General features: G+C 42.1%; 1 protein-coding gene across 1 annotated transcript in view; it reads right to left on the reverse strand.

Annotated features, from left to right (window-relative positions):
• LOC130830184 (inactive tyrosine-protein kinase transmembrane receptor ROR1-like) overlaps window positions 1–26,374 on the reverse strand; it is a 279,780-nt gene that overhangs the window by 25,835 nt on the left and 227,571 nt on the right. Inside the window, exon 3 of the mRNA XM_057697260.1 lies at window positions 25,823–25,894. Coding sequence (XP_057553243.1) covers window positions 25,823–25,894 — 72 coding nt within the window. The remainder of the gene's footprint in view (window positions 1–25,822; window positions 25,895–26,374) is intronic.

Consider the following 26,374-nt stretch of genomic DNA (forward strand, 5'->3'; position numbering starts at 1 on the left):
TAAGTGCCTGTGCTCAAAGATCTCTCTGCCTGGCTCTACAATCAGTGACAGAAATAATCATGATCCAGTGTGCTCTGAGTATGATCAGGGTGACAGAGGACCCTAAAAGAGGGAAACTCAACCTGCTTTCTGGGACAGAGGTGTCAGAGAAGGGCTTCCAAAGGAGGTGACGCTTAGTAATAGGTAGGATTTTTTAAAAGGAAGAGATACGGTCTCTGTCCTGCAAGAGCCCCTTAAGATCTTGAAGGAAGGAAGAGGGATCTAATTTGAAAGTACAAGTCAGCGTGAGTGTAAAAGCTAAGTGCGTGGTCAAGACGGTGAGTGTTGAAGGCATTCGGGAGAGAGGGGAGGTGAGCTTAAAATCGGCTAGCTGCGGGTACTGCACGGTGCCGGTGGCAGAGGGGCCCGGCGGTCCCCTGCCTTTTGTCAGGCAGAATGGGCAAGAGCCAGAGCGGAGTGGATGGGGAGAGAAACTCCAGATTTCCTGTCTTCTTGCTGGAAATGTGCAAGCATTTCAGGGAGGGAAGGAGTCCAGAGAAGGGGAAAACAAGAAAAGTAAGCGAATACTTATTAAACACCTGTGTAGGCACTGGGGGGGCACCTGTCCCATCTCTCCTGGACTTCACAGAGTATTGATGGGAAAGAAATTGATAAAAATAATCGGAACAAGGGAAGTTGCAAGAAAAAAATGCTGTTTCTGCTCTGGTGGGGGTGAGCACATCCAGCTGTAGAAATCAGGGAAGGTTTGAGAGAGGAGGGGGTCATGCTTGAGCTGGGCCTTGACGGAGAGCAGAGGCTGGGAGCCAGGTTCTAACAGCAGAGAGAGCAAGCCTGCAGAGAAAAGAGGGAGTGAGCGCAGAGGACAAGGGCTGTACAGTTGCCCTTGGGGACAAGCAAGACACCAGCTTTGATGCCCCTCTCAGCCTGTCCCACGTGCACGTGCTGCCGCAGTGCAGTTCCCACAGCTTCTTTGCCTCACCATGTTCCTCAGTGGGGAAATCACTGACATTTGAGGCAGAGAAGTTCTTCATCCTGCAGGACTGCCCTGCACACGACAGGGTGTTTACCCTCCTAGGCCCCTGCCCAATAAATGTCAGCTGCATCCCCTAATCATTGGGACAACGAAAAACAGCACCAGACGTATCCAACCACACGGAGGTTGCCTGAAGCATCTTTTCATCATGGTCTTCATAACCATCATGTTAATACAATACTTCTACAATTTGTTTAAAAGAGACCACTATTGGAGAATGTATTCGTGGGAAGCTCCCAGCCTCTCATCTTATACCTCTCTAGCTCAGTTTAAGGGGAACACCTGCGTTTAGAGCTGGGCTTCAGGAAGTGTGAGCTGACCCAGCAGGGTGGGGGAGATAAGCTGGTGAGGAGCTGGGTTGGGGAGGAGGGTTTTCTGGGCTTCCAATTTTGTATCTCTATTTTTAACTCCCGCAATAGGCATGACCTCAGAAACCCGGGGGAAAGCAGACACGGGTCTCTGACGACGGATTTCCACCAGAGATCGCAATGAAAGGATTACCCCAAAAGCTGGGTATTTAGCTCCCCTTTCTATTTCTTTACTTTCAGAAATAATGCTTCAGTGTACACCTTTATGCTTACAGCCTTTTCCCCTTTCATATTATTTCCTTAAGTTACACTTCTAGAAATGTCTACTCTTTTGTGCCAGGGCTAAAATTGAGTCTTCTGTCTATTCTTCCAGAGTGCCTCACATAGGACCAACACATAAGAATTTCATGATAAAGTGACACGCTGACCCTACCCGCTTGCTCAGACTAACTCCTAGGCCACAAGTCCATGATTACCAAACTCATGAGTGACTGTGGCTAGGAGTGGCAAAACAGTTGGAAAGGATGTAGCTGTCAGTGGGGCCAGAAACTAGCAGCTGCCAGAAAACCATGGATCCTAACTCAAATGCAAGCTCCTTGAGGCCAGGAATAAAGTATTCTTTCACATCTCCTATATATGAAGAAGTAGAAAGCAGAGATGCAGAAACAGCTGCAAATCCACTGACACTCCTCTCATCAAAAGGTAGAGTCTGTGTCTCCATTCCTTGTCCCTGGCGGGGCCTCTGGGACTGTTTAGATGAACAGAATGTCGTAGAAGCGACAAGTGTGAGTGACTTCTGATGCTAGGTTAGAAAAGGCTATAGTTTCTGCTAGTCTCTCTTGGGGTAATTCCTCTGGGATCCTTCAGCCGCCATGGAAAAAGTCCAGTTACTCTGAGGCCTTCATGTGGAGAGTCCACAGAAAGAGAAAAAGTGTTGCCCGTGGAGCCCCGGCTGTCCAGCTATTTGAATCCTCTCAGTCCAGATACCAGGCATGTGAATGACGAAGCCTTCAAGGTAACCCCAGCCCCAGCTACCATCTGATTGCGACCGCATGAGAGACCCTAAGCAAGAACCAGCTACAGAGCCCAGTCAACTCCCAGAACCACAAGAGGTAATAATAATAAGTGATGGTTGTTGGAAGCCATTAAGTTTGGATTGGTTTGTTACCCAGCAATAGATAACTGATACATAGTCCCCACTTGAGATCTTAAGGAGTGAAATAAACTTGCCAGAATAGCAGATATTTATTGAAGACATGCCTTGTGACAGAGTCTGGCTAGGAAGTGAAGGTAATGATTCATACACAGCTCCTGCTTCCAAGGGGCTTCCAAGGGAGATAGGAGATGAACACAGATTATTACAGATATTTAAAAAGAGAGCTACAGGAGACACAGAGAATATGTGATAAGAGTATACTCTGGGAGAGTCCTGGATGAATTTGTTCTGATGATGGGCTAACAAAGCTAGCCAGGTGCCTTTCAGATGGGAAACCCCATGGAATGAAATGAAAATAAGTGTACAGAATTTGATCCTACCACACAGCCAGTTCACTGAGCACAGAAAGCATGATTCCACGACCTGCCATATAGCAGGAGCTTGGGCACTATGTATTTGTTAGATGGAGAGATGGATGGCACCAGGGGGCCAGTCTAGAAAGAGCACTGGCTGGTCTGAGAACTGGTGGTCCACGAATCAAGTCTTGGCTGTGTGTCCCTGGGTAAATCACTTCACATCTATAGTCTTCAGTTTCCGCATCTGTCTAATGAGAGGATAGGACTCAGAGGTCTCTCAGATTCATTTCCAATTCAAACCTTCAAGGGCACGAAAGAGAAACTATGAACATTCTGCTATTGATTCACTCGGCCATCTCTGTAATCAAACAAACACATGCGTGAGAGAGTCAACCTATCTTTGTTAAGACTTTGTATGCGGTAGAAGCTAGCTTAAGCTCGTTTAAGAGGGTGAGGAGGGACTGGTGAGGTGGACAGGGAATTTAACATAGGATGCAAGGGGTTTTCATGGAATTATGGCAAGGAGTCCAAAGGAACAGGAATCAAGACTGAAAAGCTGCTGGTAACCAGGTCAAGACTCTCCCTCCTACCCCCAATCTCTGGTTTTCTCCATGAATCTGCTTAAATCTCCTCTCTTGCAAACCAGCTCTCTTGGCTTTTCAACACACACAATTGATCATTTCACGGCCCCCAAGTTAATCTCATGGCACTACCAACAACTCACAAACACTGACTGGTGGTCTCTGAATCCCAATCCCAAGCGCTCCAAAAGAGACTCTGGTTGCCCAACCTGGGTCAGGTGTCTTCTCCCTGATCCAATCAACTCTCCCCATGGTATAAACATGGCTGCTGGAGCTTCATCACAGTGGGTCCAGGTAGCAGTTATCAGATAACAGGGGAGTTCCTGTGAAGTAGGCAGCCGCCTTCAGAGGTGTCGATTACACAATTTAAGAAAGTGAAAGAATTACTGTATGGATTAAAAGCAAGGATGAAAATTCTCTAACTTAAGCGTCTTCTTCATTTGCACTAAAATCCTTTCCAAAACCACTTCAGAAACTCTGACCAATTTCATGAAAAAGCAGTTACTTTTCACCCTCACCTAAGCCCTGCACAATTATCATTATTTTCTAGCACCTTTAGGATGGTCCTGTGAACATTATGGCAATGCCAGCCTATAAGGAGACCTTCAGACTCAGGGTTGCCGGGGCCTCCTTTCTTGTCACTTTATCAAAAGACGTGATTTGAAAAACATAAATAAATGTCTCCTCTGAACCCCCACACCAATTACTACAAGCTATTGAGGATTTGAGTATCACTTTAGAAGCCACTCTATTTGTGGACAGAGTAGCAAGAGAATTAAGTCAAACCATTAGGGAGAGTCTACAGAAAGGTAGGTGCCAGAGGAGCAATGCTATTGAAAAAAGGAAAAGCGGTCATTTGTGACATTTTGACAATCACTTTCAGGTCTGGTTCTTATTAGCCTCATTTTTGTCTTTAAAAAGTTTTCTTTTCTTTTTCTTTCTTTCTTTTTTTTTTTCCTTACTGAAAATATCAGGAAATTTAGAACAGAAACGCACAATAAAACATGTCCCCTGACCCTGTGATCTATCAATCTTTCATATAAACAAAGATACTTAGAGAAGCCTGGAAGAAGGTATTTATTGGTAGTTACCTGATATTAGTCTCTGTATTGGTCATTACCTCGCAACTGCTTTGGGGGAAATGTAGAATGGAGAGAAGAGAAGGCAGAGAATGAGTGTACATGAGTGTATGTGTGTGTGTGTGTAAGAGAGAAAAAGAGAACTTGATGACTCATTTTAGCTATAAATGCTTTAAAGTCTTACAGATGCCAACAGGACACCTTCTTGCATAGTTTTTATCCAATCCTTCCATTTTGCAAGCTACATTATTCACAAATGAGACATTCAAGAAACACCAATTCTGAAATAAAAACATGCACACCACCAGTGGAAAAGCAAACAAAAGCAGCTAATGTACTGTGGCTAAAAAAATTTTCAAACAAAGTGGCAGTAATTTACTGCCTTTGCTCCTAGCTGGACCCCGTGAACATAATCAGAACCTCCAGGACTGATGGGAAAGTGTGATTTACAGTAAGTCTCAGGATAATAAAAGAAAATGAAAAAGCAAATTGTGCATGAACATGAAAGCTGTATTTCTTCCGCTTTCAGCAACTGCATCAAATTTCCAGCCAGAATTTCAGGGTGAAACTTAGAAGTCCCTCAAGAAGCAAACTGTGAGCCAACCAGCATCCACACTCAGAGATTGCCCCCGCGTGCCTGAATGGCATAATTAATACTTGGAGATGACAGTGATTGGAAAGATGCACACCACACTGTGGGTCTGAGTCGTAGTGAAGTAGCAGGCAGACCTGGGTTTGAGTCCTGGCTGTCACTTGCTATCAAGTGTCCCCAGGCAAATTATTTAACTCCTCCAAGCTCTAGTAATACCTCAGATTGTTATGTGGATTAAATGATGTAAAGTATATAAAGCACTCGGGAGCTCATGTTAGTTCAGCACATGTTAGTCTCAATAAATTCTGTTATAAATTAGAAATAACTCACTTTGTTAAATGAGTTAGTATAGTTAAAGCACTTAGAATAGTACCTGGTACACAGTAAAGTCCTATATAAGGGTCAATATTATTACTACAAAGTAAAAACCTCAGTTAATCAGAATGTTTAGACAATGGGGTGATGAAGTTAATTTATTTTCATCTTAAAAACCTCGTCCAAACCATGTCAGTGTTCCAAGCTGTTGAAATCCTTTTAAAATATATTAGTCTACTTTCCAGGGTTAGTAAATATAATAGGTTAAGTATCAATTTAAAGCTTTTTACATTGGATCTTGCATGACTCCGGGACACATCAGAAGCTCTGGATTCTAGTACCAACTCTTATCTCTGTCAGCTGTGTAACTTTGGGCCTCAGTTTACCCATCTGTAAATAAGGATGAGGATACCTGTCATACTTTTCCCATGATAGTTTTGGTGACTATAAAATGCAATCATGTAAGTTAAATAACTTTGAAAACAAAAAATGCAAGGCAAATAAAAGATAGTATACATTTGTTATTACTGTTCTTTAGGCCATCATAGCCTGTTTCTGGGGATGCTACCCACAAGGGTATAAAGATTCTAGATCGTACCAAGGATGTTGTTGTTGTTGTTTTAATTGTGATAAAATATATGTAACATAAAATTTGCCATTTTAACTATTTTTAAGTGTAGAGTTCAGTGGCATTAAGGACATTCATAGTATGTGCAACCATCACCCCCATCCACCCACAGAACTTTCTTCGTATTCCACAACTGAGACTTAGTACCCATTAAACAGCAATTCCCCATCCTCCCTTCCTCCCAGCCCCTGGCAACCACCATGCTACTTTCTGTCTCTGTCAAGTTGACTCCTCAGGGTCCCTTCTACAAGTGGAGACATACAGGATATTGCGTTTTCAATAAAGCCCTTATTTATTTTCTTACCTTTTCCATCTTTGTCTTTAAAGGTTGGGTGCAGAAAACAATGGCAGTTAATTGAGGATTTCATTCTGTGGGTCCCAAATCTTTGAGATTTGTGACCCGAATGTGATTTAGGAACAAAGACACACTGCCCTGATAGCATCCTCCAAGCCTGATGGGGCTGATGACTCAGCCTGGTCTCAACTGCAATTTTGGAAGGCTTCTCAGAAGCTGTGATATTTTAAGTTTATGCAATGAGGACCCGGGAATGGGGTCTGGTCCTACTTCATCACAAAAGTATTGCTTGATGTTAATTGAATCATTCTCCTCTCTGAGTCATGTCTGTTAAACTTGAGGCTAACTGGGTTAAATGATCCCAAAGTAGTGTCAGCTTCATATTCAAATATTTTGATGACACTCTTGCCTTTCAAGTTACTAAAAAATATCATTCTCTCTCTCTCCACCTACACCAAGGAACACCATATTTCGTACAATAAAAGCAGAAGAGGAGGATACCTGTGATTATTTTGCTCGGAAAATAAAGCAGGGGCAAAGAAAAACTCAAAAAAAACAACAAAAAAGTGAACAGCTTTTAGATATTCCTGGCAGTTCATTCCAGTGTTGTCATCGCTTTTCTGACCGGTGGGGGGGCGATCAGGACAAAAACGGAGTAGAGAGGATTTTCATAGCACACGCCAAAATGTTATTTAAAGCATGCATACACACACACACACACACACACACACACACACAGGAGCAAAGGCTTTGCTCAAATTCAAGACTATGACTTCATACAGGAAAGAGAAACACTGAGTTAAACCATCTGAATTGAGAAGACAGAGATGTACGATCATTTAAAAATTATCTCTAAATTACACCAAAATGTACACCAGGTCTAATATTGTTAAGTACAGAAAGCAGTGCAGCCAAATATAAGATGTCATAGACCAAAAGAGCTATGTATTTGGAGTGAACAGCTAGCCTTATCATTCATACACTTCCCAACTCGGCTGTATTTGTATGAGGAGACACTTCTGGTCTGATAAGAGCCTAGCTCTGGGAAGGAGAACAAGATGACCCAAATTCTTACAGAGGAGACACTTTCACACATGAATCACCCCCCGAAAATGGCAGCTGCTCCAGAACTTTGGCTTCCTGCCCCAGAAGCTGACTGTGGAGGGGCCCAGTCTACAGGGACCCACTTTCAGCATGGGATGTAATCAGGAGAGAGAAACTAGGTCCCTCATCCATCTGACCTCTAGAGTCAGGTAACAACTTATGTATAGTACCATTCTTTTCCCCAGATGCAATAAACCTTGTTTGAAACTGTAGCCACTACTGGTTTGGATCAAGCCAATTTTATTAGTATGGATAATTCCAAAGCTGGGTCCTCCAAACAGCTTCATACATATGAACGAATGGGACCAAGAACACATGAAATATTATAACGATAATTTGCAATAATCTTAATAAGAGTTTTATAATGTATCTTTTCCAAAAAATTATGACAGAGGATAGGTTTTATAGGTCTATTCACATTAAACCAATGTCAGGGACTGAGAATTCCTGAGTCATAGGATTTTAGAGATGGAAGAAAACTAAAATATTAATTATATCAATTCCCCCAGAGCATTCCTGACACAGCATTTCTGAAAAATGGCCATACAGTCTGCTTCAATACCTTTAGGGGGAGAGAGATCGATTCTTCATGAAGGAACGAGAGAAGGAGATAGACTACCTATGTGAAATTACACTAGGTCTTTAGTCTTTAGGAACTTTGGCTTCATCATCTATAAAAGAAGGGAATGATTTTACAAGGCTATGCGGGAGCAGAAATGTGTGTAGAGCAACGGCTTAGCTCTTGGTTGTCACTGAATGTTAGTTTTCTTCCCCTTTTCATTTTTTACTAAAAAGGTCTTCCATACATTAGGCAGAAATCTGCTTCCTTGTAACTTTCACCTGGTAGTCTCAATTCAAACCTCTCGGGAAACATAAAACCATTTTCTCTCTCCTCTGTAAGACATCACTTCCAACATTTGAAGACAGTCATGAGGCTTCCTGCAGTCTTCTCTTCTCCAGCCTAAACCTACCCGATTGTCTCTGCCATTCCTTAGAACTAATGAATAACTTAAGTCATATCTTTAGGGAGTACAGTAGAATTAGGGGCAGGTCAATTGGGAGCATATTAAGGCAGGGTCCCTGCTTTTAAGGAGCCTGAATATATAACACAATCTGGGTAAAATAGGGGCTAAACAAATGTATTATTATTGTGTAGGAGACGGAGCAACTAAATTTAATGGGAAGGCTTCATGGGAAGTGATATTTGAGTTGGATACTTAAAAACTAGAAGGATTTTGAAAGGCAGAAGCTTATGCTGGGGTAGAGCACAAACAAAAGCATGGAGAAGGGTGCTATGGACTGACTTGTGTTCTAAAATTCATATGTTGAAGCTTTAACTCCCAGTGTGACTGTATTTGGAGGTAGGGCTTTTAGGAGGTAATTAAGGTTAAAGGAGGTCTTAAAGGTGGGGCCCTCATCACATAGGATTGGTGACCTTAGAAGAGGAATCTCTGTCTTCTCTCTCCCTCCTTCTCTCTCTCTCTCTTTCTTTGCAATTTAATGGCACAGTGAGAAGGCTACCATCTGCAAGCCAGGAGGGGCACTGTCACCAGAAACTGATCCTTCCCAGACCTTGACCTTAGACTTTTCAGCCTCCAGAAGTGTGAGGAAATAACTTTCTTTTCTTCAAGCCACACAGTCCATGATATTTGTTATTTCAGTGCTAGCAGACTAATACAAAGGGCAACTACTGAGTAGAATCAATGAGTAAAGACCTACGAGAAGAGTGGATGGGTATACTGACCAACCGTCCAGAATGAGGAAATGTAAATGGCAAGGCTTTGGGGACAGAGAGACCAACATTCAAATCTTGGTTTTGCTGCTTTATTAGTTGGATGACCTTAGGCTAGTTTCTCAACTTCTCTGAACTTAGACCTCTTCTTTGTTGTGGTAGAAAGAGATAATATATGTAAGTAACACTCACTATGCCTGGCATATGGAAAGTACTTTATAATGTTAGCAATTATTATTATATTATTATAATTATTGTTGACCATAAAACTGGTACTTAGATAAGACATTAGAGAGACATAGGATGTTTAATGATCTGAATACTTCTCAGAAGTATCCACTAGCTAAAAGACGGTGCATACTCTCTAACAATCGTGGATGGCAATCGCATCTCCTAGAATGCCAGTACTAGAAATCTAATTCTGAACAAGGAAATACTGTTTGCAGAAGAACAGCAGGAACTGTGAGAGAAAATGAACACATAATTTTGGTATTCATGTGGTCTAAGAAAAGGGGTTTGGGGGCATGGTCAGATATGTCTCTGATCTGCTTTCTGCTATGCGAACTTCTATGAATTCTGGAATACCCAGCTCAAATGTTACCACCTCCATAAAGCCTCATCCACAACTCCCCCATTTCTTCTATTATTCACCCTCTCCTTTTAGTCTGTTTCTCCCATGAGACTGTGAGCATCTTGAAGGCAGGCACATATTACTTGCCACAGTGTCTGGTACATAGCTCAACAAATGCTTTCCAAATGCATTAATGGGACAAAATAGGAATGCTGACTTTAAAAAGGTCAGAGAAACAGAAATATGCTTAAATAGGTCTGCAGACTCTTAAAAACATGACCTGAATTACATACATTTATAAGAGACAGTACTCCATACTGGCAACAAGGCAAGATATAACCATGATGGTGGCTCTGTCTATATCCTTTCCCAGTCAATAGTCATATCAATGTCTTAGGTAAGGACCAAACTAGAAAGACACAAATTAATAAGATAAAATTAATAATTAATAAGATAATTAATAACAGAAGGCTTTAAGTATGCTAAATGATAGTATCAAATAATATGACATATGAAACATGTTGAAATATAATAGGAATAGCTTATAGTGAGGATTGGGATATAAAATACTGATTATACAAGTATGAGAAAGGAGATATGCAGGTAAATGGCAAAAAATTATGAGAAACTGACAGGAGATTTAGCCAACTTCAAGTTTTTCAAAAGTCAACAATAAGATGATGCTACCCAGAGGCTTAGAATTTTGGTTGCAAGAATAAAAATGCAAAAGAAGGAGGAGATGGTCCTGCTGCACCTTATATGGCCCAGGTCTATCTGGAGTATTTTGTGCTCACTCCAGGAAGCTACCTCTTATGAAGGAAGAATCTAGAAAACAAGTTAGGAGGAAAAATAATGAAAAGAATGGTAACTGTTCAGCCTGAGAAAGAGAAGATTCTGTGGGCAGCACTATGATGATGGTAATGCACTACCACAGTCACGTATGATCTCCCCTAATCCTTACGATCATCTCATGAGGTCTAGCTGTCCATATGCCAGGTCCTCCATCTAAGAACAGAAAAGACCCCAGAGGCTATCTGTCATCTTATTCCAAAGTTCAAAGCAACACTGGAACTAATGAAGACATCTATGTAGCAATAAGTTTCATAAAAGATTACTGGCATTAATATATCATGACACTGATTTTGACTCTTCATTCTTATCTATGTACTTAGAAATTTATCTGGAGATGTATTTTGGCTTTCTTTATTAATTGTAGGCTATAAAAACACTGCTTCAAATACTGCATACACATCTTAGAAGCTTAGAACTAAAGAAAACTTTGAGTCATAATCAAGTCTGAAATGACAACATGCAACCGCCAAGCTTAAGTGCTCAAAGTTAGAAGGTGTAATAATAGGAATTTTTGAATCTTCATTCTATAGATGATAAAACTGAGGCTGAAAGAGGTTAGGTAATTTACCAAAGACCATAAAGCTACTGAGCACCAGGGCAGAAACCAGGCCAATACGACTACAAAGTCCCAAGAACAGTCTTCATCCACTTTCTGAGAAGGAGGAGACATGGCAGAAAGAGTGAAAATGAAGGCCAATTGGCTCAGCATAAGAAAGACCATCCTAATCTTAGGACTTCTCAAAGGGAAGAGTAGGGTAGCCTTCTATAATGTCACTAAAGAAAGTTTTCATGTAAAAGCTTTCTGGTCAGAAAGAGTGTCCACATAGAAGGTTAGCATAGAATCACATACGAGGCTTTTAGAAGAAGAGGGTCACGAATCAGCTAGAAGGTTGGATTATATGACCTCTAAGGGTCATTCATCTGGGAGATACTCTGTATCTAGGTTGTAGGGATACGGCTGACTCTAGCACTTAGATTAATTTGGTGCCCTCTTTAGGGCTGGAAATATTGCTCAAATTGATCCAGATTTGAAAAAGAAGTGTTTATTTACAATATCTTCAAGAAAGTATAAGTGCTTCTATCATTCTGGGGAAGGAAGGCTTTCCTAACCACGACACCAAAGTAAAAAATCATAAAGGAAAGGACTGATAGATTTGGCTTTGCAAAATTAAAAGTTACCTATATGAAAAAATACATGTACCATAAGCAAAATTAAAAGCTAAGCTAGTTTTAAAAATGCAGATTTCAAGGCAGTAAAAAAAAAGATAAATACACTAATAGAATGAGAAAAAGGAATGAATATTCACCAGAGAAAAAGATAGCCACTGAACATAGAAAAAAAAATTCAACCTTGCTTAGTTATCAAAGAAATGAAAGTTAAAATAACGACATATTTTTGCTTTTAAAACTGACAATGTCTAAGAAAATGACAATTCTTAGTACTAGTAAAATTATGTAGAATGGTACATTCTCCTACACTGTTGCTAAGGACTGTAAGTATGCAGATAGGTTTTTTAAAATTGAAGTTTAGTTGATTTACAATGTTGTGTTAGTTTCAGCTGTACAGCAAAGTGATTCAGCTACACACACAGACACACACACACACATTCTTTTTCAGATTCTTTTCCCTTACAGGTTATTACAAAGCATTCAGCATAGTTCCCCGTGTTATATAGTAAGTCCTTGTTGATTATCTATTTTATATATAGTAGTATGTATATGTTAATCCCAAACTCCTAATTTATCGCTCCCCCCCGGCCCTTTCCCCTTTGGTAACCATAAATTTGTTTTCTATGTCTGTGAGTGTGTTTCTGTTTTGTATGTAAGTTCATTTGTATCATTTTTTTTTAGAGCCCACATATAAGCTGTGTCAGACTTTATTATAAAGGCAAAAACGAAACACGCACAAATAAAAAAAGTCAACAACAACAAAAAGCATGATCTTTGAATAACACACATTACCAAGATTTCACCACTTACTTTAATGGTTCTTTTAACACACACTTGGTAAGCAGTTGGAGATGATTTTTGATTAGCTAGTGGTTCTTGATATAAAAATAAAGACTGGGAAAATATATGCAAGTCACTGTACAGTTTACAGAGAATAACATTATCATATTAGGATCTAATAATGACCTCAGTGGACATTTTTACTTTTGTGTGGCAGCTGAGAGCACTGATGTTCCAAGAGGTTAAGTGACTGGCCCAAGGTTACTTCAGTTAATGGCCAGTCCAGGGCTCTTACTTGAGTTAGAGGCTGTGGCACTAAGTAAAAACAGTCCTGGCGTGGAATGTCAAATCCATTTTTATAGCCCTCACAGCACTAGCAGTAAAGAAGAATACTAGGATAAAAGCTTATCAATGTGTCTATTTATTTTGAGTTTTCTTATTTTTATTTAGGCAAAATTCACATAATGTGAAACGCACCACTTTAAAGTGAATTACGAAATTCGGTGGCATTTAGTACATTCACAATATTACACAACCACCACTTCTATCTAGTTCCAAAATATGTACCTCATCCCAAGAAGAAAGCCCGCACCCACTAAGCTGTCGCTCCTTATTCCCCCTCACTCCAGCCCCTGGCAACCACCTATCCGCTTTCTATCTCTAGGCCTTGAACTGTTCTGGATTTTTTTTACATGAATGGAACATGGAACTTTTCGTATTTGACTTCTTTCACTTAGTATAACATTTTCAAGGTTCATCCACTTTGTAGCATGTATCAGTATTCCATTCCCTTTTATGGCTGAATAATATTCCATTGTGTGTGTACACCACAATTTGGCAGTGTAGTTATCCACTAAGGGACAGTTGGGCTGTTTCCACCTTCTGGTTATTATAGATAGTGCTACTAAGAACACGTAAGTGCATGTAAATATTTGTTTGAGTACCTGTTTTCAATTCTTTGTGGGTATATACGAGTTTCCTTATTTTCTGACCTATTTTACTTATATTTTATCTGACTACAAGAGTACAGAATATTTATTGAAGAAAATGTGGAAATTAGAGGAAAAATACAAAGAAATACAAAATGCAAAGAAAAATCGCCTAAGGGTGATTAAGAATGTCCTCTTCCAGAAAGGATATTCTATAAGCTTATAATCCTATTTTTTCTTTCCTCCCGATAAATATGGATTATTATCTTAGAACTAGGTAGTCAGTGAGAATATGGGCTTTGTAGTCAGAAAAATCTGGATTAAATCCTGGCTCTGCCATCTACTAGCTGAGTCACTTCACGTCTCTCAGCTTGTTTCCCTGGCTAGAAAATAGGCATGAGAGCACCTACTTCACAGGGTTTTGATGGCACATTACATGGGATGGTATTGTGAGTAAAATGTCTAGTACAATGCCTAGGACCGAACAGGCATTCAGGAAGGATTAGCTGGAATAGTACTTCCCGCTCGGGGATTTGCTAATACCATCAGGAAGTGAGGTTTGTGAGAGAGGAACTTTTGTATTTTCACCACTCTGTCTTTAGCACAGTGCCTGGCACAAGGTGGGTACTCTATAAAAACCTGTTGAATGAATAAGTGTATATAAGTGATGGGAAAAGGATTAGAGACCTGGGAAGGAGCTCCAGGAAAACACAGCTTTCTGAGTTCAGAAGACAAGTAAAGGCCACACGCAGAGAATTCTTGCAAGTCAACTGCAATTCTACACAACCATCCTCCGATGACTGGAGAGGATCAGGGTTGACTTAGGGCCCCCAAAATGAAATCATTTGCAGAAAATGTTAGAAAATAAGTTAGTCTTAGTTGCAGCAACTGGGGGCAGAGCTAGGAGCCCTCTAGGCATGTGGCGAGGTGAACTTCCTAAGCTGCTGGACCAGCTAAGGCTCAGAGCATTTTTTCAAAGCAAATGAAGCATTTGATGGAATAAACCCAAGCAAAGAGATATTTAAGCATGGGGCCTTGACAGGAACTGCCCTGAAGTAATCTCGCTTGGAACTAAAGAGATGATTAGTGAGCTTCTCAGGGCCCTACAGGAAATCTTGCCTGGCACAGGAATGCAAAACTTTCCAACCTTGTCTAAAAGCAGTTTCCCCACACTCCCCTGCCTCAGAATGTCTGTAACGGGTTGCAGAGCTCACCGCCTGCTGAAGGTCTTACTGCCTTCCTCCTATTGTGGGTCCTTATCCCAAGCAAGGGACTTGCCCTGTTCCTGGACTGACTTCTCCTGAAGTGCAGAAGGGCTAAAATGGAGCTGTAGGCATGTAACCTCCCAGGAAACAGGCCAGAAAAATGCAGTGCTGACCCCTACCTTGGGTGGCTATTAGCTGGGCCTAGCAAGGGAGGATGTGAGAACCCTTTGCTCCAGGGTAACGGACTGTTTTTGTACAGATATGTTTCATACTATTCCTTTAAAGCACCTACCACTGCTGCATTTAAATGATTTTTAGTATATGTGCGTGTGTAAAATTACTTGTTAAAGTCTCTCTCTTCCACTGAATTTAGAGTATCTGAAGGCAGGACCGTTTCTGTTTTGTTCATTATAGCATCTTCAGACCCTAGAAGAGGCCTTGTCCATGGTCGGCACCCAATATATGCTTATTGAGTAAATGAATCTAAGATATTTTATTACAAATTTCAATTCAGTTTGGAGGCAACAGGCTATACTGGGTAAGGACATGGGTTTGACTTCTGGTTTCAGAGCTCTGTGACTTTGGGCAAATTGTTGAAATTGTTTTTATTTAGTTTCCTGATGTTGCTGTAAAAAATTACTACAAACTCGTGGCTTAAAACAACAGAAATTTATTCTGTCACAATTCTGGAGGCGACCAGTCCAAAATCAGGCAGAACCCTGCTCCCTCTGGGGACTCTAGGGGAGAATCCATGCTTTTCTGGGGGCTGCCCCGCCATTGCTGGGCTTGTGGCTCCATCTTCACATCACTGCCTCCTCTGTGGGTCTGTATGAAACCTCCCTCTGCCGCTATCTTATAAGGACACCTGTAGACAGTTAGGGCCCACCTGGATATGTAGGGTGATCTCACCTCAAGACCCTTACCTTAATTTAATTACACCTGCAAACACTCTTTTTCTAAATAAGATAAAGTTCACAGGATCTGGGGATTAGGACATGGACATATATTTTGTGGGAGCCACTATTCAGCTCATTACATTTATCTAAGGCTCAGTTTTTCACCCATAAAATAGATGTACTATCTCTTATAAGTCACTTTCTGTGTTCATGGCACATTAAAAAAACTCTCAATATATGGCAACTGGTAATAGCTGGTATTACTTTATACCATGGGGAAGTATTATTCCCCATGGCCACATAAAAAAGTGATGGAGTTACACCAACTCATTCAGACATTTTCAGAAGTATGTCAAATCAATATCAGTATCAATTTATCTATCTCTGCATTTATTTAATCAGGGCTGGGACCTAGTCCAGCCCTCTTACCTATGTTATTATATTTGTACTCATGACAACCTTGGCAGATGAAAAAAAAACAACCCCACCCCCCAAAAGTAAAGCTCACTTTTTGAGAACCTGAGTTAGCCACGAAGCTCAAATATAAACCAAGGACTTCTCACTCCAAGCCCAGTTCTCTTCTGTATTACCTAAGAAAATTAAGGACAGAAATGAAGAAAGTTCCAAGCATCTGTACCTGGATAAATCACTTGTTAGAGCACTATGGTAAGACTACAGGGTAGATTAGCCTAGAACTCTATAACAGTTGGTTCTCAAATTTTGCTGGACATTAGAATCACCTGGAGAGCTTTTAAATCCCTCAAATCCCAGATTGTATAGAACAGTGAAATGAGAATGGAGATGGGGAATAGACCCGGACATTAGTAATTTTTAAAACTCCACAGGTGATTCCAATCACAGCTGAGGTTAAGACCTACTGCTCTATCAGTGGGCCTCAAACTTTGGTGAGAATCAGAATCATCTGGGAAGTCAGTAAAAATACAGAGGCTTAGAGTGTAGTCTGCTTCAATGAGCCTGGGTGCCTTCAGGTGATTCTGAGACCAGCAGTGTCAGAGGACAATGACCCTAAAGTACCTTTCAACGCTGATGTTCAGATTTTCACCGCTCACTCATTTACTTATTTATTCAAACACCTGTCCTAGATTTCGAGCTACAGGGATGCAGAAATAAGACCTAATTCCCGATCTCAAGATGTTCACAGCCTGGCAAGATGTTCTTGCGGCTCTCAAAGCACTCTCCACAGTGCCTTTCCTCATGGACCCTCCTGCTAGAATGGGCAAGCCGTGAGGGCTTTGCTTGACATGAAGAAGATGCTTCATGCATATTTTTTGCATGAGAGAAGAAGTGGAGAGAAAAAGAGAATATACACGGAAATCAGCATCCCCTAGCAGTGTGGTGATTGATGCAGGACCACTTCCCCCACAGAGTAAGACATGATTTCTGACTGGGAAAGATGAAATCAGGAAAGGTTTCTTCCAAATGGTAACTTTGTACAGGGTCTTCAAGGATGACAAAAGGGTGGGGAGGGTACTCTCACCATAGCAAATAGCAGCGTTTGCACAGCAACTTGAAATGGGATGGGGAACAATGAACAGTAGGTTCCAGAGCACAGTAAGCAAGAGTGGAGGGGGCAGAGCAGTGATGCTGAGGCAGGAGCCAGAGGGCACTTTGTATAATCTTTTCTCCCTCGCTTGTCAAGAGGCCTCTAAGTCCAAAAGTCCCTGCGAGTCTTTGAGCAAGGGTTGACCAGGGCCATAGGCTCAGGACTACAAAGGCCTCCAATAATCCCTGTGAGCAGGACTCTAGTCCACAAGTTTCTAGAAGCACCTTGAGGCCGAACTCCAAAGTCATTTCTGAAGTGGGTGCTCAGGGAGGTTCTTTGGGCGGGCAGGTTTAAATCCAAAATAAGACACCAGGCAAGGACAAAGCTTGCCTGGGAGCATCAAGAAATGCTCTCTCTGCTGCTTCCTGATTATTTATGAGTCTAAGATTGTGCCTCGTCTTTGCCAGGAATTACTGAAAATAGTACCAAGGGAGTAAGGAATTTGAGACCCATCATAGGAGGTAGATAAATCTCTATCCTGCTTCTAAATGGTAAAAACAGGAGCATAAACATCTCCAAGCTTGTTTGATTGCTCCTCTGTCTCAGCTGGGTGGTGGCTGCCAGGAAGGGGCAGCTCTGTGCTCCTCACACAGCCAAGCTGGCCCTTTACAGAAATCCTAGGGCCCCAGGCCTCTAAGCTGAATGCCCCACTGACAGCAGCACAGAGGGGAGGGGAAGGAGGGCTGATGGGAGGAACTGGTACCAAGAGCTGGATCTAGAGCTGGAATGACGGGCTGGACGGAGAACTAAGTGGGAAGGCTGACCCTCTCTGCCCCAGCGGTGGTGCCCAATGGCCAACACCTTCCCTTGGAGCAGGATCTGAAGGATCAAGATTGACCATGAAGGGTCATTTTCCCTCTATTTTATGATAAAATTGCATAGTCCTCATCTTGGAGGTTCTCGTCCCTAAAGTGAATGGACTAGTCAAGTAAAGAGGATTACCAAGAGTCCTGGAGAGAGCAGCTTGGTTGAAGAGGAAATGATTTCCACGTCACATGCTTCCATGCTGGGTTCCAGGCAAAGGGACTGAAAGCTTGTTGTGAGTTAGTGAGGGATAAAGCAGACACAGCAGAGCTGGCAAGAAGCTCCCCTGCTTTCTTATCAAGAAGGAGTTCTTCTGGCTGCTTCCAGGCCTAGACCAGATTTTTTCTTTCTTTTTAAAATCACTGTTAAGGAAAAGGAAACTAACTTTGGATGATCAGAAAAAGTTTATCTGAGGAGATGACAATTACGCCAACATCTGAAGGAGGGGAAAAGCAAGAGAAAGGGGATTCTGGGTAGTGCCTTTGGTCAGGAAAGCACTTGGCTTGCTAGAGGAGTCTAAAGGAAGCCAGTATGGCTGGTGGAGCAGAGCCAGCAGCAGAGAATGCTGCAAGGTCAAGTCTGGGAGACAGAGGCAGTGCTGGATCATCAGAGCCCCGTTTGAATATACCCAGCTCTTTCCCCAAAGCTGGGGTTTCCTGACTTGTCCTGGGGCCCCACTGCTGTCCTTCATGTAACCACTATCAAAGTATAAACCTTCTGTGCTTTAGACTTCTAACCAAAACGTTTTTTTTCCCACAGGAGGGAGATTACTTGGAATATTGCCTTTCTCTGTGAGTTAATGATCAGATTATCATCAATATTGCTTATCCATTACACATAAAGTACTTGATACATTTTTAAGCACCATACACACACAAAGAAATCCGTTTTCAAAAAGTTTCTTTTAACAAAAAGCAGTTCCTAGAATGTTAAACCTCACATAGATAGAACATCTCCTCATGTTGCAAGGCGGAAACACAGGTTAGATTTACCCAAGGTTCTAGCTCTTGTTTCATTAGAGAAGCACCTTGAACAGAATTATAATGCAAGTGATGTGTAATTTTTAATTGTTTAATAGCCACATTAAAAGGATCAAGTAAAATTAATTTTAATACTATATTCCACTTAATTCAACATGAAAAATTATCCTTTTAACATATTATCAATATAAAAATTATTAATAAGACATTTTAAGTCCTTTTTCAATGGAATAAGCCATTGAAATCTGGTTTGGGTTTTATAGTCACACTAATCTCATTTTGGACTGGCCATATTTTAAGTACTCAACAGCTACAGATGGCTAGTGGCTACCATACTGGACCCTGCAGCGCTGAAGCCTCATAGAACAAGAATTGATAACTCTCTTTTTACAGATGAGAACACTGAGGCCCAGAGCTTAACTGACAGGTCACTGACCTGGTTGTGAACTTGAGCTGGGACTAGAACCTAGGTTCTTTGTCAAGTGCTCATTCACTGGATCATACTACCCTCCCCTTGGGAATAAGAAGGAATGGGGGCAAAAGAGAATTACCTGAAATGAGCAATTATCTGTTCTAGAGACTGTGGTGGGACTTTAGACTCTATTTAAGCCTTTGGAGTGATACCACTTCTCCCATTTTCCATATAAGGTTACAAAGGCTCCAAATGCTTTTGCAGTTAATAGAGGCAGCATAGGGACTTCCTAGGTGGCACAGTGGTTAAGAATCTGCCTGCCAATGCAGGGGGCATGGGTTCAAGCCCTGGTCCAGGTAGATCCCACATGCAATGGAGCAACCAAGCCTGTATGTCACAACTATTGAGCCTGCACTCTAGAGCCCATGAGCCACAACTATTGAGCCCATGTGCTGCAACTACTGAAGCCCACGTGCCTAGAGCCCGTGCTCTGCAACAAGAGAAGCCACCACAATGAGGAGCCCGTGCATGACAATGAAGAGTAGTCCCCGCTCACCGCAACTAGAGAAAGCCCGTGTGTAGCTACGAAGACCCAATACAGCCAATAAACAAATTAATTAATTAAAAAAAATAGAGTCAGTATATCAGTCCTTTAAAGAAAACGATGCTATCGATATTAAGAAGATATGGCATAAGGCCAAAGCCTGCTGAACTTGGGCTGTTTTAAGCACCAGAAAGCTACCCCAGCAACTCCCCCAGAAATTCCTCCAACCAGCTACCAGTCCCAGGAGGACTGCTCTTTAGCCTGCCAAGCACCAAGGCTCCTGATCCAGTCCATCCCTCTCTTGTCCCTTCACCCACTGCCTCTGCCCCAGATACATACAATTAGGAGCACAAAGAAAGGGCTCAGCTTCCCCATGAGGACTAGCTGAGAACCAAACTCCAAGGTATAGACCAGTCAATGTTATTTAATAGACTCTTTATGTGCCAAGGACAAATCAAGTAATGGAGAGGGGGGCGAGAGGAAGCAACCACCTCTGAGCCAGAAAATCTGGTCACAGTCCTTAACAGTGAGCTAAGAGGCTGAGGCCAGCACATATCTGTCTATTGCGACCATGCAAACAGCTGTCCTAGGGCACAGCACAAATGCACCCCACAGATGGGTTTGTTGGCCAGGAAAACAATCCTAGGTGATAGAAATGAAGGCCTCTGCTCCACAGGTCAGCAAAAGGAAGCTTAGAGTCGTAGTAGCCCCAGAATTCATGCTCCTAAGAACCTTGCTGTCTGCTTCCCTACCACGTGTAAAGCTCTGAGCTGGTAGAGAAAGCCAGCTCTTAAAAAAGCCAAGCAGGACAAAAATACCCCCAAATCTAGTCTGTCAGCACAGAGAACTATTTGCAGTTGGAATCAGGTCTCAGTATTTTTTTAAGTTGTAGGCTCCCTCCCTTTCTGCTACCTACGGGTGCAATTTCCAGTGCTTTCTCCAAAAGAAACATTTGGCTTTCTATAGACCTCATGTGACTGAAAATGGAAGAGGGGGAAAGAGGCCCTCATCACGCCCCACCCCGAAACCCCAATGGGGAAGCTGAGGTTGAGCCCCTGTAGATCGATTTATTTTAGGGGGCACTTGGTTCTGAAGCATTTGTTTCAGAAATTACCCCCATGCCCCATCAATAGTAGCTTTCAACGGCTCTTCCCGGGTGGCCTTGTCTCTTTTAAATTTCATTTCCTGTTGGAAAGGATGAACAGGTAACTGTTTAATGCCACTGACTGGACTCATTTAACAGAAAACCAGGACCAGCATGAGGCTGGGGAGCCAGAGTTGGACTGATGGGTGGAACAGAGCAGGTCCGTGAAGAGAAAGGCATTAAAGAATACCAAGTGATGGACTTGTATTTTACTGCCTCTCCACGTGAGGGAAATCGTCCCGCTGGAGGAGGCAGATGAGCGCCGGGGAGACAGTGCACTCAGCTGCCCTGCTGGACATGGATCCCTGGACTTGTTCTGGAGGCCTTGGTGGGAATCCTGGCACTGCCACTCACCAGCTATGCCCTTCAGCCAAGTCCTTCAACCCTCATGAGCCCCAGCTGCCTATCTGCTCTGCTGCCCACAGTGATATGAATTCAAATGATGCCTTCACATGCTTAGCAAGTGCCTCACACTCAGTAGGAATTCACATGCATTAGCTATGAATTGGCACAGATGGTGTTGGAACCCATGCCATTTAACACGTTTTCTTCTACACACCAGGCACTAGGTTGGGCAATAAGAACTGCCAATGCATAAGAGAGCCCTGACTTTAAAGAGACAGACACCGAATAGACGATGTCAATACAGCCTGGCAAGGATTCTGAGCAAGACAGACATGGGGTGATATGGTACCCCCCATATTAAATATTCTGGGGGTACTGTTGATGGCATGGTCTATGGAGTTGATGAAAGGATTCATAATTATCTGGCTCTTCCTCTAGAATGCAAGGTCCACCAAAGCAGGAATACGGCCAGTCTTATTCAGCACTATGCCCATTAGAAGCACTGTGGGGGAAAAAGGGGGTAAGGCAATGGTTGAAGTGATGCTTAGGTAAAGAAGGAGTCAGCCAAGGTTAAGGACAATCCAATCAAAAGAAACTGCATGAACAAAGGCAGAGAGACTGAAAGTATAGAATAGAAGGATATACTTAGGGAATTAGAGAGACAGGCTGTTGAAAGAAAGAGTACAAAGTGTGGAATGCAGGAGTGAGGTGAGAGGAACTGCTAAGGGTAAGACCATAGAGAACCTTGTTTACCAAACTAAATATGGTGCTGGTGTGGGTAAACTACCATGTGTGGGAGGCCAGAGTGGGTGGCTGCTGACATGGGCAGATTTAACAGGATCTCAAATCTTCACTCCAACCCTAATACATGCTTTCCTTACAAGCCTACCAAAATACCAATGATTTTTTTTTTTACTACCAAGCCCAAAGTAATAACCATATTAAACAAAAACAGCTGTTACTTAACTCTTTAATTAGTTTATCAGATTTGTTAGCCAGATCGATTTTCATAACCACCGTATAAGGTAGGTACTATTATTATCTCATCTTACAAATGAGGAGACCAAAGCACAGAGAGGTTGAGTGGCTTGCCCAAAGTCACACAGCATGCAGTTAGCAGAGTCAGGATTCAAACCTCGTCACCTTGGCTCCAGGGTCCATTCTCTGAACTACCATATTATCTTCAATCCCTCTTCCAGGTTGCCATTTCTCTCTTCAGCTACGTGCATCTGCTGTTTAACCCATTTGATGACTTTTTAATTTCTATAACTCTATCTTTCAATTATAGAATTTCTATTTAGTTCTTGGAAAATGTCTACTTTTTGGTCACACTATCTTGCACTTGCCATATGGTTTCTAATCCTCCTTCACGAGGAAACATTTTGAATATATCAACACTCTCCAATCGGTCTATTGCCTTTAGTTTCTAAGATGTGAACTTCTCCTTGTGTTTGTCTGGCTCTCACTAACGGTGGCTTTTTTTCCCTCTCTTGCACACACTATAATATTTAGAAGTACACTTAACATCAGGAGTTTTGTTGTTTTGAGTTTTTAAATTTTGTTTTTGGTGGGAGACCCATACGCACTGGGCTATTGAGACATTTTTATGACCTGGGTTTAGGCTGCCCCCTTTCAGGATCTCATTGTTTAATCAATTCCAGGCCAACTTTTTACATTATCTTCTTGGTTTGTGGCTTGTGCACTGTAAGAAAAGTATCCCAACCCCATACCCCTGTGGAACACAGGTTGGGGTTTCAATTTCTTGTTGGTGATCCCAGTGGCCCAGGGTGGTTGACAGACTTCCATACCAGATCCTCAGCAGAAGTTTCCTTATTTCATGCTCAGATCTGTCATTCCTCATTGACAGCCTTGGTAAGGAGTTTGTTTCCTATGGCCTCAGCTCTCATCTCCAAAGGATTCTTGAAACTCCAGCCCCTGAGAACCATACCTACCTCCCATGTTTTCATAGGATCTTTTGTTTCATTCCTTCCCAATGATCACTGCTTGCTCTTCATTTTGGGCATCTAGAGATTTCTCCTTTCTGCATACCAGCCTGGTGATGGAACTTTTTCCCCTTGTGTATTTACACTAGCATCTCTCTGTGATTGGGGAGAATGTCCCTTGACAACTCAATCTGACCAGCGTTTTTATTATGCCTTTAGATATCAGTCTCTCTCTCTTGGCTCTGAGTTCGTGGAGGACAGACACCTTGGTCTGATTCATCTGTTGATCCTGATTCTTCAGAATGTGCCCAGATCAGAGTCAGAAGCAACAAAGATTTGATCAAAATGAAGGAATAAATGAATCAATCAGCTTTCACTTTCATTCTACATGGGCAGTAAAGACCACATACTAATTATCTTCTAGAGAAAGAAGATACCAAGAGTCCCTGGAAAGTCATCCATGCTCTCTGGAAGGCCATGTGAAACAATCAAAAGAGTTTGGGGCTTGCCTTAGTTCCACCCTTTGGCCAGTAAGCTCACTACTCTTGACACTACTTCTTTCTTGAAGGGCAACAGCTGCTAATTATAGTGCTGGTCTGCTAGAAATTCAAAGTCTGGTAGGCTAGGTTCTTGCCTGGTGGCTCTGCTCCCTTTTTAGCACATACTGATGTCCTTCTAGAGCCACAGCTGGAACTTGATAGGTAACACGTAGTGTGCAATGATATAATTTTTTCTGTTGGTGGCCATAAGAAGCTTGCCAAGTACGTTCACATACTTGAGAGCCCCAGGCACAGTGCTTGGCACAGAGTAGGCACTGAGTCAACATTTAGTGTGCTTTATTTCTTCTTTTCCATTAAAAAAAAATCCACGAATATTTGTTGAAAAACTATTGCCTCCTAAGGATTGTGCTTGGTGCTGGAGACGGAGAGGCACAACATGCAGTCCCTGTTTTAATCCTTAATTAGAAAAAGAACGTCCAGATCAAATTTGGCAATAAAAAATTATCCTAAATGTCCTTTGATTTAAGGTGAAAAGACATCTCACCTCGTCCTGCCACCCTAAAATGCCTAAAGAGTATAACTAGCAAAGTAAATTTGCCTATTACTGTTTGGTAAAGTAACATTCCTGTTCTTCAGAGAGGAAATCTAACTCCCAGTGAATACGTGAGCAGACAAAAGAGAGCTGATCATAAAAGGCAATTTTTGATAATGATTTTTGAGCTCCTTTTATCACTGCAGTCCCAGAATCTAAAATCATGCCTGAACTAAAGTAGAAACTGAGTAAGATCACTGACTGTCTCCGTGTACCTGTATACGGATGTGGCCCGTGCATCTGTATGCCTACAGTGTGACGCATCCAGCATTCCATACGTATTTAGGGAGGATTTCCTACGAATGAGAGTCTCTACTAGATTTTTTGATAGAGACGGGGAAAATCAAAGAACAAAACAGATATCCTACCCACAAGGAACTTCCAGGTTTAAGGGTGAGATAGGCAAGTACTAAACCACCATGATATTACATAGAAAATTCTAAGAGAAGAACGGAGAAAAAGACTATGGGGGTTCCAGATACAGAAAGGCCACTTCCTGCTGAGGGTTTAGATAAGACTGTGGCTAATATAGACTATATGCTCAGACTTAAAGGAGAAGTAATTTGTTGCCCTGTACAGGGGAGAGGATGGGGACTGGCAAGGAAGGAAGAGCAACTCAGATGGAAAGAACAGCTTAGACAAAAGCAGAGAAGCAGGAAATCTAACTGCCAGTGAATACATGAGCAGTGAATACATACCCTTATATACAGGGTATATAAGATGAAATAGAAATGTGGCTGGAGGTGCATAAAAGGGCATAAAGGGGACTAAAGAGAAATAGGGCTGAAAAGGTAGGATGAGCCAACTGCAGGGGTTCTGAATGTGTCCTGATTTATCTTCCGGGACCTAGGATCTCTACAGAGTAGCCAGTGCTTCGCATACAGTGGGGCTTAATTAATACTACAACAGCCTCACAGCAGGAACCTGTTCTCCACATGCACACAGGAAGCTGCCATCTGTGCACACAGGCAATTACAAACATTCCAAATGCTCTGCCCTGAACCCTGCAAGCACATCAAATACTCACTGTAAAAGGTCACCCAGCAAACAGCTCTGATCAATCCTGGCTCAGGCGGAATCAAATCCTCTAAATAAGATCCACTAGATGCAGTGTCAGGAAGGTCAGAAACTACCCTTTTTCACATCTTGAAGCATTTTTACCATGTGGAACATTTTAGAGGAAGAAGGGAAAGGAAAGAGAGGGAGAGAAAAAAAAAACTTTTCCAGAAATAATAGAATTCCAAGTAATTAAATGTTAAATGATCACAGTAAGAGGGGAATTTATTTTGGCCCCCGCCTCCTTCCAGTGATCTAAAAAGCAGTTGATTTCAAAGACAGCCATGCCAGGATTAAACCTGGCGTTTCCAGCCTCCCCTCCTCCGCCCCCGGCCCTGCTTGTCCCCACCATGTACCTTTGTCGAGCTCACTTGAAATGTTCCATGATGAGGTAGGCACTAACTCAGCAGTGACTGACAACTCTGTTTCTGAAAAGAAAAAGAAGGGAGGGGAGAAAGACAAGGGCAATATTAAATACAGTAACTTATGGGCTGTTAGAAGCATTATAGGAGATTTCCAAAGGCCCTGCCTTCCGAGAGAGACCATGCGGTCCCATAGCTTATTAAACTTGAAGGTCTGCTCTGCTTGCCAGGCAGAGGCGCCTGCATTCTAGAGGCTATCCAGACAAACACACTAGAGGCCAGATTCGAAGGTTGTTTTCTTTAAAACGCAGGCTGGAAAATTAAAATACAAATATCTCATTGAGGAAAAACCAAACCTGCAGAAACATTATCTAACACAAACTCTTCCTCTTCTCATCAGAAGACCACTCTTAGGTTAACAGAGTCAACAGTCTTCCCATGAGACATGAGAACAACATTGCTCCTGCTGCCGGTTTCACTGTGTTTGTGAATTGATAGCATCTCTGTTAACAGAGAAATCGATTTCTCTGTATCGGAACCTTAAGT

Source organism: Hippopotamus amphibius, chromosome 1 (genome assembly GCF_030028045.1).
Source record: "Hippopotamus amphibius kiboko isolate mHipAmp2 chromosome 1, mHipAmp2.hap2, whole genome shotgun sequence".
NCBI classification, from domain to species: Eukaryota; Metazoa; Chordata; class Mammalia; order Artiodactyla; family Hippopotamidae; genus Hippopotamus; species Hippopotamus amphibius.